At 45.2% G+C, this 12,079-nt stretch overlaps 1 protein-coding gene across 6 annotated transcripts in view; it reads right to left on the reverse strand.

Annotated features, from left to right (window-relative positions):
* Nucleotides 1–79: 79 nt before the first annotated feature.
* RABGEF1 (RAB guanine nucleotide exchange factor 1) overlaps nt 80–12,079 on the reverse strand; it is an 80,447-nt gene continuing 68,447 nt past the window's right edge. For all 6 annotated transcript variants that reach the window (XM_077996649.1, XM_028845713.2, XM_028845711.2 and 3 more), the window contains 3 exons: nt 11,125–11,216; nt 5,253–5,509; nt 80–1,756 (listed from right to left, as the gene is read on the reverse strand). In XM_077996649.1, coding sequence (XP_077852775.1) covers nt 1,358–1,756; nt 5,253–5,509; nt 11,125–11,216 — 748 coding nt within the window. In that variant the 3' untranslated portion in view covers nt 80–1,357. The remainder of the gene's footprint in view (nt 1,757–5,252; nt 5,510–11,124; nt 11,217–12,079) is intronic.

The following is a 12,079-nucleotide window of genomic DNA, read 5'->3' on the forward strand; positions in this document are numbered from 1 at the left end:
GGAAGAATCATCATTAATGGTATATTTAGGTTATGGAAGGTTCTTCTGAGATAAGAAAAGGTTCTACAATGCAGGTAGCTGTTGAGCCTCCTAAATATTTTATTCATTTAGTTAACATCACACTGTGCATTGAGTGCAAGATTCTTTGGTTACACCATATTAACCACCAGGAGCATAACTCCTGGTTTGTAAAAGAGATCAGTGGTTCTTAATGGAGGGTGATATGGCCCCAGGAGACATCTGACTATGTCTGGAGAGACCTGTTCACAGCTCTGGGGGGTGCTACTGGCATCTAGTGGGTATGGATGGCAGGAATGTTGCTGAATATTCCCCCAGGTACGGGGTGGCCCCACGGCAAACACCTCTCAGGCCACTAATGTGAACAGTCCCGAGGCTGAAATGTGCTGAAAGAGGTTCAGAAAATGTGTCTGGACTGTTGGAGAGTCAAATGTACATTATGGAGGCTGCAAGGCGCCCCCTGCATCTCATAGCTGAGGGACCCTGTCACCTCTCACCATGGGAGGCCAGTTCATTCCCGCCTTCCATTCCAGGCCCAGTGCCTGCTCCTTCTCACTGAAGAACCCAACAGAGATTTGCTGAATGAATGAGGGAAAAATAAGCTAGAAGCATGGTTTAAAGTCTTCCATTGACTACATTAAACAGCAATTTTATGTGGCCTAAAATTTATTCTGAACCTTAGTGGTGTCATAGTCTCTGACTATAAAGAACCTCAAAGTTAGGGCTAATACGTTCTTAAAGATGGAGTGCACATCTTAAGGGGAGTTTGTCTAAACACTTCTCGAGTCATTTTAGTAGGACAAACCAAATAAAATGGTGCTAAAGGCAAACATTCAATATACTTCATTTTAAACTAAAAAATTAACATATAAAATGCCATGCACAGCAGACACCATTCTTTTTTTTACATATTTACAATTTTACATATTTACTTATCAATATAATTTCTATCTTTACAATTATAAAATTATTTCGAACTGTGGACATACACTTTGTAGCATTCATTTGTTTTGTCCTTTAAAAGGCAATTATTTACCAAACCACAGTGGATGCCAGAGGAAGCACATAGGAGAATCATGGAGGGAAAAAAGATTGAGACAAAATTTGCACACAAGCCTTAAATGAATCTGTATCAGTAACTCAAATAAATAGTATTTTATTATTAACTAAGCTTCCCCTGCTAGGAAAAACAAAACAAAACAATCCCCATATACTGTACCTTTAAAAATGCTCTGACATTTATAAGCAATTTAGTTACATTCTAGATCCCAATCAGTTGAGTGTAGTAAGGGCTACCTGTAATTTAGGCTCAAATAAATACTCTCCATGTAAACTGTGATCATCCTGCATAAACTTGAGGTTGCAGTGGTGGAGGAAGTTTATCATTTTCAATGTTTTCAGAGTCAATAGCTGCTAACGGTTGATTTGGAGGCTTAATTTCCAGCGGGTATTTCTCAACAATGTCTTGAACTTCTCTTGTAATTCCATCTGTCCAATCTATAAGGTCTTTTTCCAGTTTCTTGGCTTCATTCATGATCCTTTCTTGTCGTTCATTCAACTGAGACAGGAGATCCAAGTTCTTATACATTTGCTTGACGCCTAAGCAAGCATCAGGAGACCAACTCTCAGCTTCTTGCTTCCTGGGAGAGGTCTGGCCAGACATGTAGCGATCAAAATCCTCCTGACTTAAATTCAAAGACTGGGCGTCTAACTTCTCAATGAAAGCCACGGCACAGCACTACAAGAAGAGGACGTTAATACAGTCATATTAGGAAAGCTACGCATACTCCAATCGATTTGTAAAAATCTTTTGATCACAGAGAATTTAAAATAGAAGCAAAAGTAAACAAAACAAACTCATGAACTTCCGTGTAACTCAGCCTGGAAAATTACCTACTCCTATCCCCGGTCATGCTTCCTGTACACTCCCAGGAGCTCTGGGGCCAATGTCTGGGTGCAGCCTCCCCAGGTACACCATGAAGCCATTCTGTCTGAGTCTTCCCAGACCTGCTATCCCCACCCAGGATACAGTGGGTGTAGGTCCTCAAGACACTGATGTGGCACACGGACCTCTGATCCTCAAATAAATATTTTAACACCAAGTGGTTAAAAGAACAGCTCCAGGCCGAGCCCGGTGGCTCAAGCCTGTAATCTCAACACTTTGGGAGGCTGGGACGGGTGGATCATGAGGTGAGGAGTTTGAGACCAGCCTGGCCAATATGGTGAAACCCCGTCTTTACTAAAAATACAAAAATTAGCTGGGTGCAGTTATGGTGCCTGTCATCCCAGCTACCTGGGAGGCTGAGGCAGGAGAATCGCTTGAACCTGGGAGGCGGAGGTTGCAGTGAGCCGAAATCATGCCACTGCACTCCAGCCTGGATGACAGAGCAAGACTCTGTCTCAGGAGGAAAAAAAAATAAAAAAAAGAACAGCTCTGAAGCGACAGTACCTGAGTTGACTGTCACCTCTTTCACTTAACAACAACAGTGAGTGACCCTGGGAAAGTTACTTAAGCTCTCTGAGGTTTCTGTACCTGTAAATGGGGGGAAATACCATCCAGATTTATTGTGAGAATTAACAACATAGCACATGTCACAGGCTTCTAAGAGGCCTGCAGTGAGCAATGAATACATGGTAGCAATTACTAGTACAGAAATACCACTGCAAATGCCCAATTCAACAGACATCTGAGCTGGGTGTGTTGGCTCATGCTTATAATCCCAGCACTTTGGGAGGCCTGAGACCCGGAGTTCGAGACCAGCCTGGGAAACAGTTGGGGTGGAAACCTCACTTCTAGAGAAAAGGAATAAAGAAAAAGAAAAATGTGATTCATCCGAGGAGAACGGAAGCGCACACCCATCTGGCTCATGGTGTGTGTGGAGCTGCTGTGGCCCCTGTGACTGGAGAGAGGAGGTGATTCTAACTCCTCACTTAGGTGAATGGAGACATGGCATGGCCACTAACAGAAATAAAGAATACTGGAAAAGAAACAAACATCTGAAGGGGACGTAGCTCTGAACAAATTATATTTGAGGTGCGATACAAGTGTGAGGTCAAGACAGGTGACACAGAGCTGTGGGTCATCACTGCACAGGTGAGTGACAGCTCTTTGACAGAGGAGATGGTGCAGGAAGAGATGCAGAGACGATGGAGTCCCAGGGAATGACACAATTCAAGGTGGAAGTAGAAGACACAGACTTTACAAAGAGACAAGGAAGTAGTGGGATTGTGGAAGCCAAGGAACAAGTTGCAGAACCAAGGACTCATGAAGAGTGCTACGAGAAGCGAAGGAAGATGAAGTCTGCGAGTGCCCGCGGGGTTTGTCAGCTGGAAACTTTTTACTTTTGCCAGAGCAGTTTCATTGGAGCAGTGGGTGCAGGGGACGAGACAGACTCTGAGTCAGGCCAGAAGAAGATGAAGAGGGAAGGCACAAAAGTACTTAAGGCTGCAGGCCAAAGGCCCTAGAAGCTGCTGAGTGTGTGCAAGCCAGCCACCTCTACTGTCAGTGACCGTGGCTACACTTGAATGTGTCCTGGTCCTCCTTCACTTCTCTCACTACCTGCCATGTCCACACTTCTCAGGGACTTCCAGGTTGTCTGACCTACTCTGGATAAAGAGCTGAATCCAAAAGGCTCTTCCCTCGCAGGCAAGTGTATGTTTCATTTATATTAAGAAATATGAGGCCAGGTGCGGTGGCTCATGCCTGTAATCCCAGCACTTTGGGAGACTGAGGTGGGTGGACTGCGTGAGGCCAGGAGTTCGAGACCAGCCTGGCTAACAAGGTGAAACCCCGTCTTTACTAAAAATACAAACATTAGCCGGGCATGGTGACACACGTCTGTAATCCCAGCTACTTGGGAGGCTGGGGCATGAGAATCGCTTGAACCCAGGAGATGGAGGTTGCAGTGAGCTGAGATCACACCACTGTATTCCAGCCTGGGTGACACAGCGAGACTCCATCTCAAAAAATAAAAATTAAAAAGAAAAAAGATATATGAGTACTTCTAATCTCATTCTATATGGGCCACTTAAACTTTAATACTATGGATTAAACCACCATGTGCCTGGGAGGATGGAAAACAGTGTGAATAAAGGTGAAAGCATCTGATCAAGAGCATTCCCAAGTCCCTCCACCTGCAAATCACTCCCGAGATGCTGGTGACTAGAGTAACACGTAGCTGAACACAATGGTGGAGGGTGATGAGTGATGGGGCAGGTCCAGGTATGAAGGAACCTGAGGCTTATACAATTTTTGGAATCTACTTACAGGAAAAGGAAAAAAAGTGACAAATATAAAAGCAGGTATAAATGTGAATATATACTTAGAATATAGAAATAAATCATGACATATTTTTAGAGTCTCAGAGATTCAAGTACCTGTCTTAAGACATTTTTTGGCAATTTATCAGAAATGCCCCCTATGCATCCTGGCTTCCCCTCCCCACCTCTTAGTTCCCAGGCTCTCAACACAAAAAACCAAGTCCATAAGCTGCCCCAAGGCTCCAAATTCATTAGCTTCATAGTACATTCCCTTGAAAGCAAATAAGCAGAGTTTAGTAGGAAGAAAAAGGAAGAATTCAGGTCAGGAGTGGCGGCTCATGCCTGCAGTTCCAACTCTTAGGGAGGTCGAGGTGCGAGGATTGCTTGAGTCCAGCAGTATGAGACCAGCCTGGGCAACATAGCGAGACCCCATCTCTTTAAAAAAAAAAAAAAAAAGAACGAAAAAATTGGCCCAGTGTAATGGTGCATGCCTGTGGTATCAGCTACACAGCAGGCTGAGGTGAGAGGACTTCTTGAGCCCGGGAGGTCAAGGCTGCAGTGAGCTACGATTGTACCACAGCACTCCAGTCTTGGTGACAGAGTGAGACTCTGTAGTAGAATGAATGAATGAATGAATGAGGGAAATATTCAGCCTTATTAAATATAATTTGCCTTCTTCATGGTTGAAAAGGCCCAGTCAAGTGAAGGACTCTTCTACACAGGACCGTGGGGAGTGATGCCCAACACATGTCATCTGTTTCCGTAGGACAAACACAAGCTCTGATCAAGTGCTGGGAGGCAGAGTGTCTGTATGGCCTGGTCCTTGTGCTCCCTGACACACAGTGAGCTTCCTCAGCCATGCTGCCTTCTCAAACAGGAGCATTCACCTGTCATGGGCCTGAGTCACCTGTCACATCCCCAAAACCACCACCTTCCTAGTCCTTCTCTACAACACCAAGAACTCACTTACTCACCAGATTGGTGAAATAGTAGCCATCCTCTCCAGTCATCAGTCGGCTTGGATTGCAGAAGCGCGTGATATACTGGATATTAGACTGAAGGCGTGGGGGGTTGCCCTTCAAAACGATGTAGATGAGGGTGGGGAGGAAGTCATCCGCTGACGCCGGCTCGTTCTTGGTGATCTTGATGGCATTGAAGATGTGCTTGCTGCACTTGGTGATGCAGGCCAACTTGTCTCGAGGCACACGCTTGGAATCCATTTCAATGATATCTACAAAGCAGAAAAGACAGTATTTCCCATGAGAAAAGAATCACAAAAAAGAAGCAATAGGAAAATCATGTTTTATCTCTAAAGTTATGAAGGAATCCTCACTAACCCCCTTTCCAGCAGTTAACTTAGTGTATACATGACTTACTAAATATGATCTCACACTCACATAAAACAGAACCAAGAGCCAGGTACTACACAGTGTGCCCTACAAGCACATTTCTCTAATCCTCAGATTATGCAATGGATACTCTTATTAATATTATCCATTTTAGTGATGAGGGGGCTGAGGTTCAGAGAGGTTAAATGATTTGCCCAAGATCATACAGACAGTAGGGAGCAGGGTGGGAATTTGAAACCATGTCTACCTGACTGTAAAGCCCACACTCCTTTTTTTTTTTTTTTTTTTTGAGAGGGAGTTTCACTCTTTGTTGCCCAGGCTGGAGTGCAGTGGCCTGATCTCTGCTCACTGCAACCTCTGCCTCCTGGGTACAAGCGATTCTCCCGCCTCAGCCTTTAAAGTAGCTGAGATTACAGACGCCCGCCATCATGCCCAGCTACTTTTTGTATTTTTAGTAGAGACGGGGTTTCGCCATGTTGGCCAGGCTGGTCTCAAACTCTTGACCTTAGGTGATCCACCCACCTTGGCCTCCCAGAGTGCTGGGATTACAGGTGTGAGCCACCATGCCTGGCCAAGCCCACACTTCTAATCACAATGTAAGCTGCCTCTGAGCTCCATGGAGAAGGAAGAAGTTGTCTGATGAAGAATCTTTTTACTGCTTCTGTGCCTCTGTTACATTTTAGAATGTTTTCGACAGTCCCAGTTTGCATACTGCTATTTAGAAATGTGGTTACTACACAAAGCATCTTTGTATTGGATGTGAGAATACAAAAATTAGCCGGGTGTGGTGGTGTGTGCCTATAGTCCCAACTACTCGAAAGGCTGAGGCAGAAAGATGGCTTGAGCCCGAGAGGTTGAAGCTGCAGTGATCACACCACAGCACTCCAGCCTGGGCAAGAGAGCAAAATCCTGTTTTTCTTTTTTTTTTAAAAAAAAAAAACAGCTACTGGAATCCAACACACTTAGGTCTACAGTGACCAACTCTCCAGCATGTGGATCTCCCCTAGCTACAGAAATCACGACATTCACACCTGCTGATTGGCAGAGGGGATCAAGCAAGGGAATACATTTAATCTCAAAATAACATTTTACCTCTCCCAGGGAAAAATTTCACTACCCACGACTACCACTAAGTCCAAGCAGTGGGCTCTCATGAACGCCCACTCTTTTCCAACGAGCCTGGGGGACAGCGAAGGGTGCTGAAACACACGCGTGCCTCTGGGGGTGCACATCTGCCGGCAACTTGGAACATCATAAAATAGCCAAGGCAGCTTAATTTTACACCAAATTCTTGCCACTAGCAGGAATAAAAGTTTCAGACTCGGGCCAGGCAGTGGGGTCTACCAAAGGGTTCTTTCTGTTCTTAGATCATCCCTGAGGTCGCCTCCTAGGCCCATCTGCTATGAAAGACAACGTGTAGGGGACAGACAACGTGTAGGGGACAGATGTGCTAGGTAGTGCACAGGCCTTATTTTAACTTATGAGTGCTTTTACTCCCTTACTTATGAGGCTACTGTGTGAATTACATAATTTTTGCTTATTTTATTGTTTGCTTCCTTTAATCCTTTAATTCTGGGTTATAATTATTGTTATACTGATCTATTTATTTTTCTTTTTATATGGAACTTATTATACATAAGAATTGGGTAAGATTGGGTAAGATTTTTTAAAGCCATTTTTACTACCTTGATTTATCTTTAGCTTTCTACCTTTTATTGATTTTTTCTTTCTCTTTTAAAGTTTAAACCACTTTCTTGTTAATCTTTATTTATCAGTGTTCTTTCATCTGGCATCCTATTCATCTTTATTGTTGACATTTTGAAAGCGAGTAAAAAGTGAATTATGTTTTATCTGGATGTGTGTGTGGCTGCTATTGCCATGAGGCAGGGCTGGGGTGGAAAAAGGGAGAGAAGGGAAGGAAAAGGAGAATAAAGGAAGATAAACACCCCCAGGGACTTCTTCCACATGCTTCATCCTGCAGATACCCCTTCCTAGCATCCTCCAGCCTGAAGGAAGTCTTCATGGAACTCTTTGGATTCCCATCCTGGTGTGCGATTCCACGATTTGCATTGCTTCAAAGTCTCAACTAGGAGATATGCGAGTAGAAAGCAACACCCAGGAAACTCACTGCTGTCTAATAATTTCCCTCCCCAGCCTGCCTGCTATGATTTACTCTTCAGAGCCCTGCATAATTGCTCTATGTCTTCTCCCAGGGCTCTGCCTTGTCGTGAATAGGAAGCACAGGGCTGAGTGTGCGCTCCATCTCTGCTGGGTCCAGGTGTCCAGGCTTATCTTTAATGTAGTTGTGAAATCAAAGGCTATACCTCCAGGTCATGGTTTCTCTACATGGACACTCCTGACATTTGGGGCTGAATAATTCTTTGTTGTAGGGAACTATCTTGTGCATTGTAGAATGTTTAATAGCATCCTTGGCTTCTACCCACTAGATATTAGGAGTACCCCCACAGCTGGACATTTTAAAATGTCTCCAGGCCTGGCTCAGTGGCTCACACCTGTAATCCTAGTAAGTTAGGGAGGTAAAGGTGGGAGGATCACTTGAGTCTAGGAGTTCGAGAACAGCCAAGGCAACATGATGAAACTCTGTCTCTACAGAATGTGAACAAAAATTAGCTGGGTGTGGTGGCACGTGCCTGTGGTCCCAGCTACTCGGGAGGCTGAGGAGGGAGGATCGCTTGATCCTGTGAGGTCAAGGCTGCAGTGAGCCACGATCGTGCCACTGTACTCCAGCCTGGGTGACACAGAGATCCTGTCTCAAAAATAAATAAATAAATAAGTAAGTCTCCAGATGCTATCCAATGTCTCTGGGGGACCACTGGTGCCTGGCTAAGAACCACTGCCCCCATAGCCACACAGAAGTCATGCAGGCGAAGCCAAATGGGAAAGGGTGTCTGTCAACAGATGAATGGATAAAGAAAATGTGGCGCACACACACAGTGGAGTACTATTCAGCCATATCAAAAAATGGGATCCAGTCATTTGCAATAACATGGATGAAACTCCGGGAGGATATTACGAAGTGAAATAAGCCAGGCACAGAAAGACAACCATCACATGTTCTCACTCATTGGCGGGAGCTAAAAACTTAAAACAGTTCAAGCATGTTTTACCAGAAGGATGGTTACCAGAGGCTGGGAAGGGTAGTGCGGGGCATGGGGGATAGTGGGGGTATAGCGGCCAAGGGGTAACCAGATAACCAGAAAAGTTAGAAAGAATGAATAAGACCCAGTATTTGCTAGCACTACAGGGGAACTATAGTCAAAAGTAATTTAATTGTACCTTAAAAATTAATTAAGAGAATATAACTGGATTGTCTGTAACACAACAACTAAATGCTTCAGAGGATGGACCCCATTTCCTCTAAGGCAATTACCACTCATTACCTGCCTGGATCAAAATAGCTCATGGAACTCATAAATCTATACACCTATTATGTACACACAAAAATTAAAAATTAAACAAAACAGAGAGAGAAAGGGAAACTTCCACCATCAGCCACAGGCCCTGACACTCTCCTTGTCCTAAACTCTTGGAGCTAAGAGGAGCTGATGATGGACTCTCTGGTCCCCTTCCTGGGGTGACACACTCTTCCTTTCAGAAGTCCTGAAGAGTGTTCGACCTCAGGGAAGAGGCCTTGAAGACTCTCAAAATTTTATGCAGTTCTCTTCAACAGACCTCGTATTTGTTACTTGTCAGCCCAGAACATGAGTCTCCTGCCCTAGAAGAATGTGACCCACACTGCGTAACTTGATGGGCAGCCTCTCGCATCGAGTCTCACTATTCGGGGAACACAGATACACTTCCCTGATCCCTCAGGCCACCCACCTCTACTTTCACCACTGATGCGTCACACAAACACTTGCTACCAGCTGATGCCCCAGTGAACCATGCCCTACCTGGGAGAAAGAGGCCAGGAAGCCTGGGGACTTCCCTGTTAGCAACAGGCCATAAAGGCTACGTTGGCTTGGACAAAACTCCCATGGAACACTCTAAATATAAACCAGCTGATCTTGAACTTTCTAGTAAGAGTCAGAAAAAACACAAGTCCCAGGTCCGTATTCAGGCTTTTAGAAGGCCTCCACCTTCAACTTCTTATGGGGTTCCCGGAGCAAACGGTGCAGGAGGCAGAGTAGTCATGACCTATGCCATAGCCTAGCAGAAAAGCTTGCAAGAAAAAAACACAATAGTATTGACCTGGGCCACTTGGATTCTACCTCCAGAACTTGCACAGGAAATTATAGAAACCAGTAATTTACTTAATAACAGGAGTTGACATGTGAAGATACACAAAGAGAAGCAGAACCCGAGAAAGTGGAAGAATCACATCAGCAGAGAATGCCTGGAGCAGACCTTCTTGCCGTTGTAAAGGCAGTAAGATAGCCCACTCCCTGGAGGAACCTGGGGGGTAGGGTCCTGAGAGACTTCGCCTCCTTTATAATCCTGATAATACCCTCAGCAAACCTCCATCTCTTCCTGTGGCTTGAGTGAGTCTCTGGTTCCTATAACAAAAGGAGCCTACTCGATGGCCAGCCTCCAACACTACTAATCAACTGACCCGCTTCCTTTCCAGTAGAATTTCATTAACAATGTCTACATGAACAAGCCTTTCTAAGTCTTCTTTCTAATAAAGGAGACACTGGCCAAAGTTGAACATCCCTTCATTAAGATTTTTTTTTAAATTGAAACGTTTGTGTTGCAGTCTTGCTGGGTCATTCCCATGAATGACAAACAAACCTTATAAGGAGGCTGCACCTGTCTAGAACAGCAGCGCCACATCAACCTGGGGCACTTCATTTATTTAGCGATCAAACCAGAAAAATAACTCTCAGGGCTTCTCTAATTAACAACCAGTCAGAGGCATCATTTTAATATGTTCCTCCAGCATGGGGATTACCTTGCCTTACCAGTTCCCTTCCTCTCTCCAAAATTATTTTGAATATATAAATGCAATTGAAACTTAAGAAATTTGTAGGCCGGGCGCGGGGGCTCAAGCCTGTAATCCCAGCACTTTGGGAGGCCGAGACGGGCGGATCACGAGGTCAGGAGATCGAGACCATCCTGGCTAACACAGTGAAACCCCGTCTCTACTAAAAAATACAAAAAAACTAGCCGGGCGAGGTGGGGGGCGCCTGTAGTCCCAGCTACTCGGGAGGCTGAGGCAGGAGAATGGCGTGAACCCGGGAGGCGGAGCTTGCAGTGAGCCGAGATCGCGCCACTGCACTCCAGCCTGGGCAACAGCGCGAGACTCCAATGCCCAAGAAATGGGACCATAATCCCTGAAAATAAAGGGGGAAAAGAGTTAACCTGCTCTTCTGAATGCCATCAAATTCATAAAACTAACAATCTCACAAATCACTTTTACTACATTCCAATGTACCTTCGACAATCTGCATTTTACAAATGTATAGACTAATATTACAGCAACATGTTACCCTTAAGGGGAGAACATCCCAATAAAAAGGCTCTTGGTTTCACTGACCTGTGATCGCCTTCACCACCATGTCAGACACTTCTGGGATGTCTTCATTAACAGGGACACACAGCATCTGAGGCGTAACCCAGCGCAGGGCTCTAAAGAGAGAGAGACAGTAAACAAGGGCTCCAAGGATGAACCGTGGCCATTCGTCTTGTCACCTCCTTCAGTTTAGGGAAAGCCTGAGGCATCATTGATCACTCAGACAATCCCAGGCCCACACACATCAACCCTCCAAGTACTAGGAGGTCAAATGACATGACAAAGCAGCTAGGATCCTAAAATGAGACTTGTACACTTATCACAAGAATGGAAGGCCATCTTGCTGACTGAAATGACATTACACAGTACTACCAACACTGAAATGCACTCGGTATTTGAAAGTCACCATTTGAGAACTGGCTGCTGCCTGTCCTCACTGTCTACAGCATTAATGTTCTTTTACACTCAGTCCTCAACCTTTTTTTTTTTTTTTTTTTTTGAGATGGAGTAACTCTGTTGCCCAGCTGAAGAGCCGATCTTGGCTCACTGCAGCCTCTGCATCCTGGGTTCTAGCAATTCTCCTGCCTCAGCCTCCCAAGCAGCTGGGACTACAGACGCCCACCACCATGCCCAGCTAATTTTTGTACTTTTACTAGAGACAGGGTTTCACCCTGTTGGCCAGGCTGGTCTCAAACTCCTCACCTCAGGTGATTTGCCTACCTTGGCCTTCCAAAGTACTGGGATTACAGGTGTGACCCACTGCACCTGGCCTCAGCCCTCAATTTCTGAGGCACACTGGAGTTCGTGTAGGAGGCCACGGGCAGGATCACCATGCCTGAATCACTCACTGTGTGTTTCCTGGTCCCACCCTAACTGCACTCCAACTACCCTGCTGCGGGCCTCCCCTCTTGCTTGGTTACTGCTTCCATTCTGTATCTTGGTCCAGGGCCCCTCTGGTTACTTCTGACTCCTGATCTTG

Source organism: Macaca mulatta, chromosome 3 (genome assembly GCF_049350105.2).
Source record: "Macaca mulatta isolate MMU2019108-1 chromosome 3, T2T-MMU8v2.0, whole genome shotgun sequence".
Classification (NCBI taxonomy): domain Eukaryota; kingdom Metazoa; phylum Chordata; class Mammalia; order Primates; family Cercopithecidae; genus Macaca; species Macaca mulatta.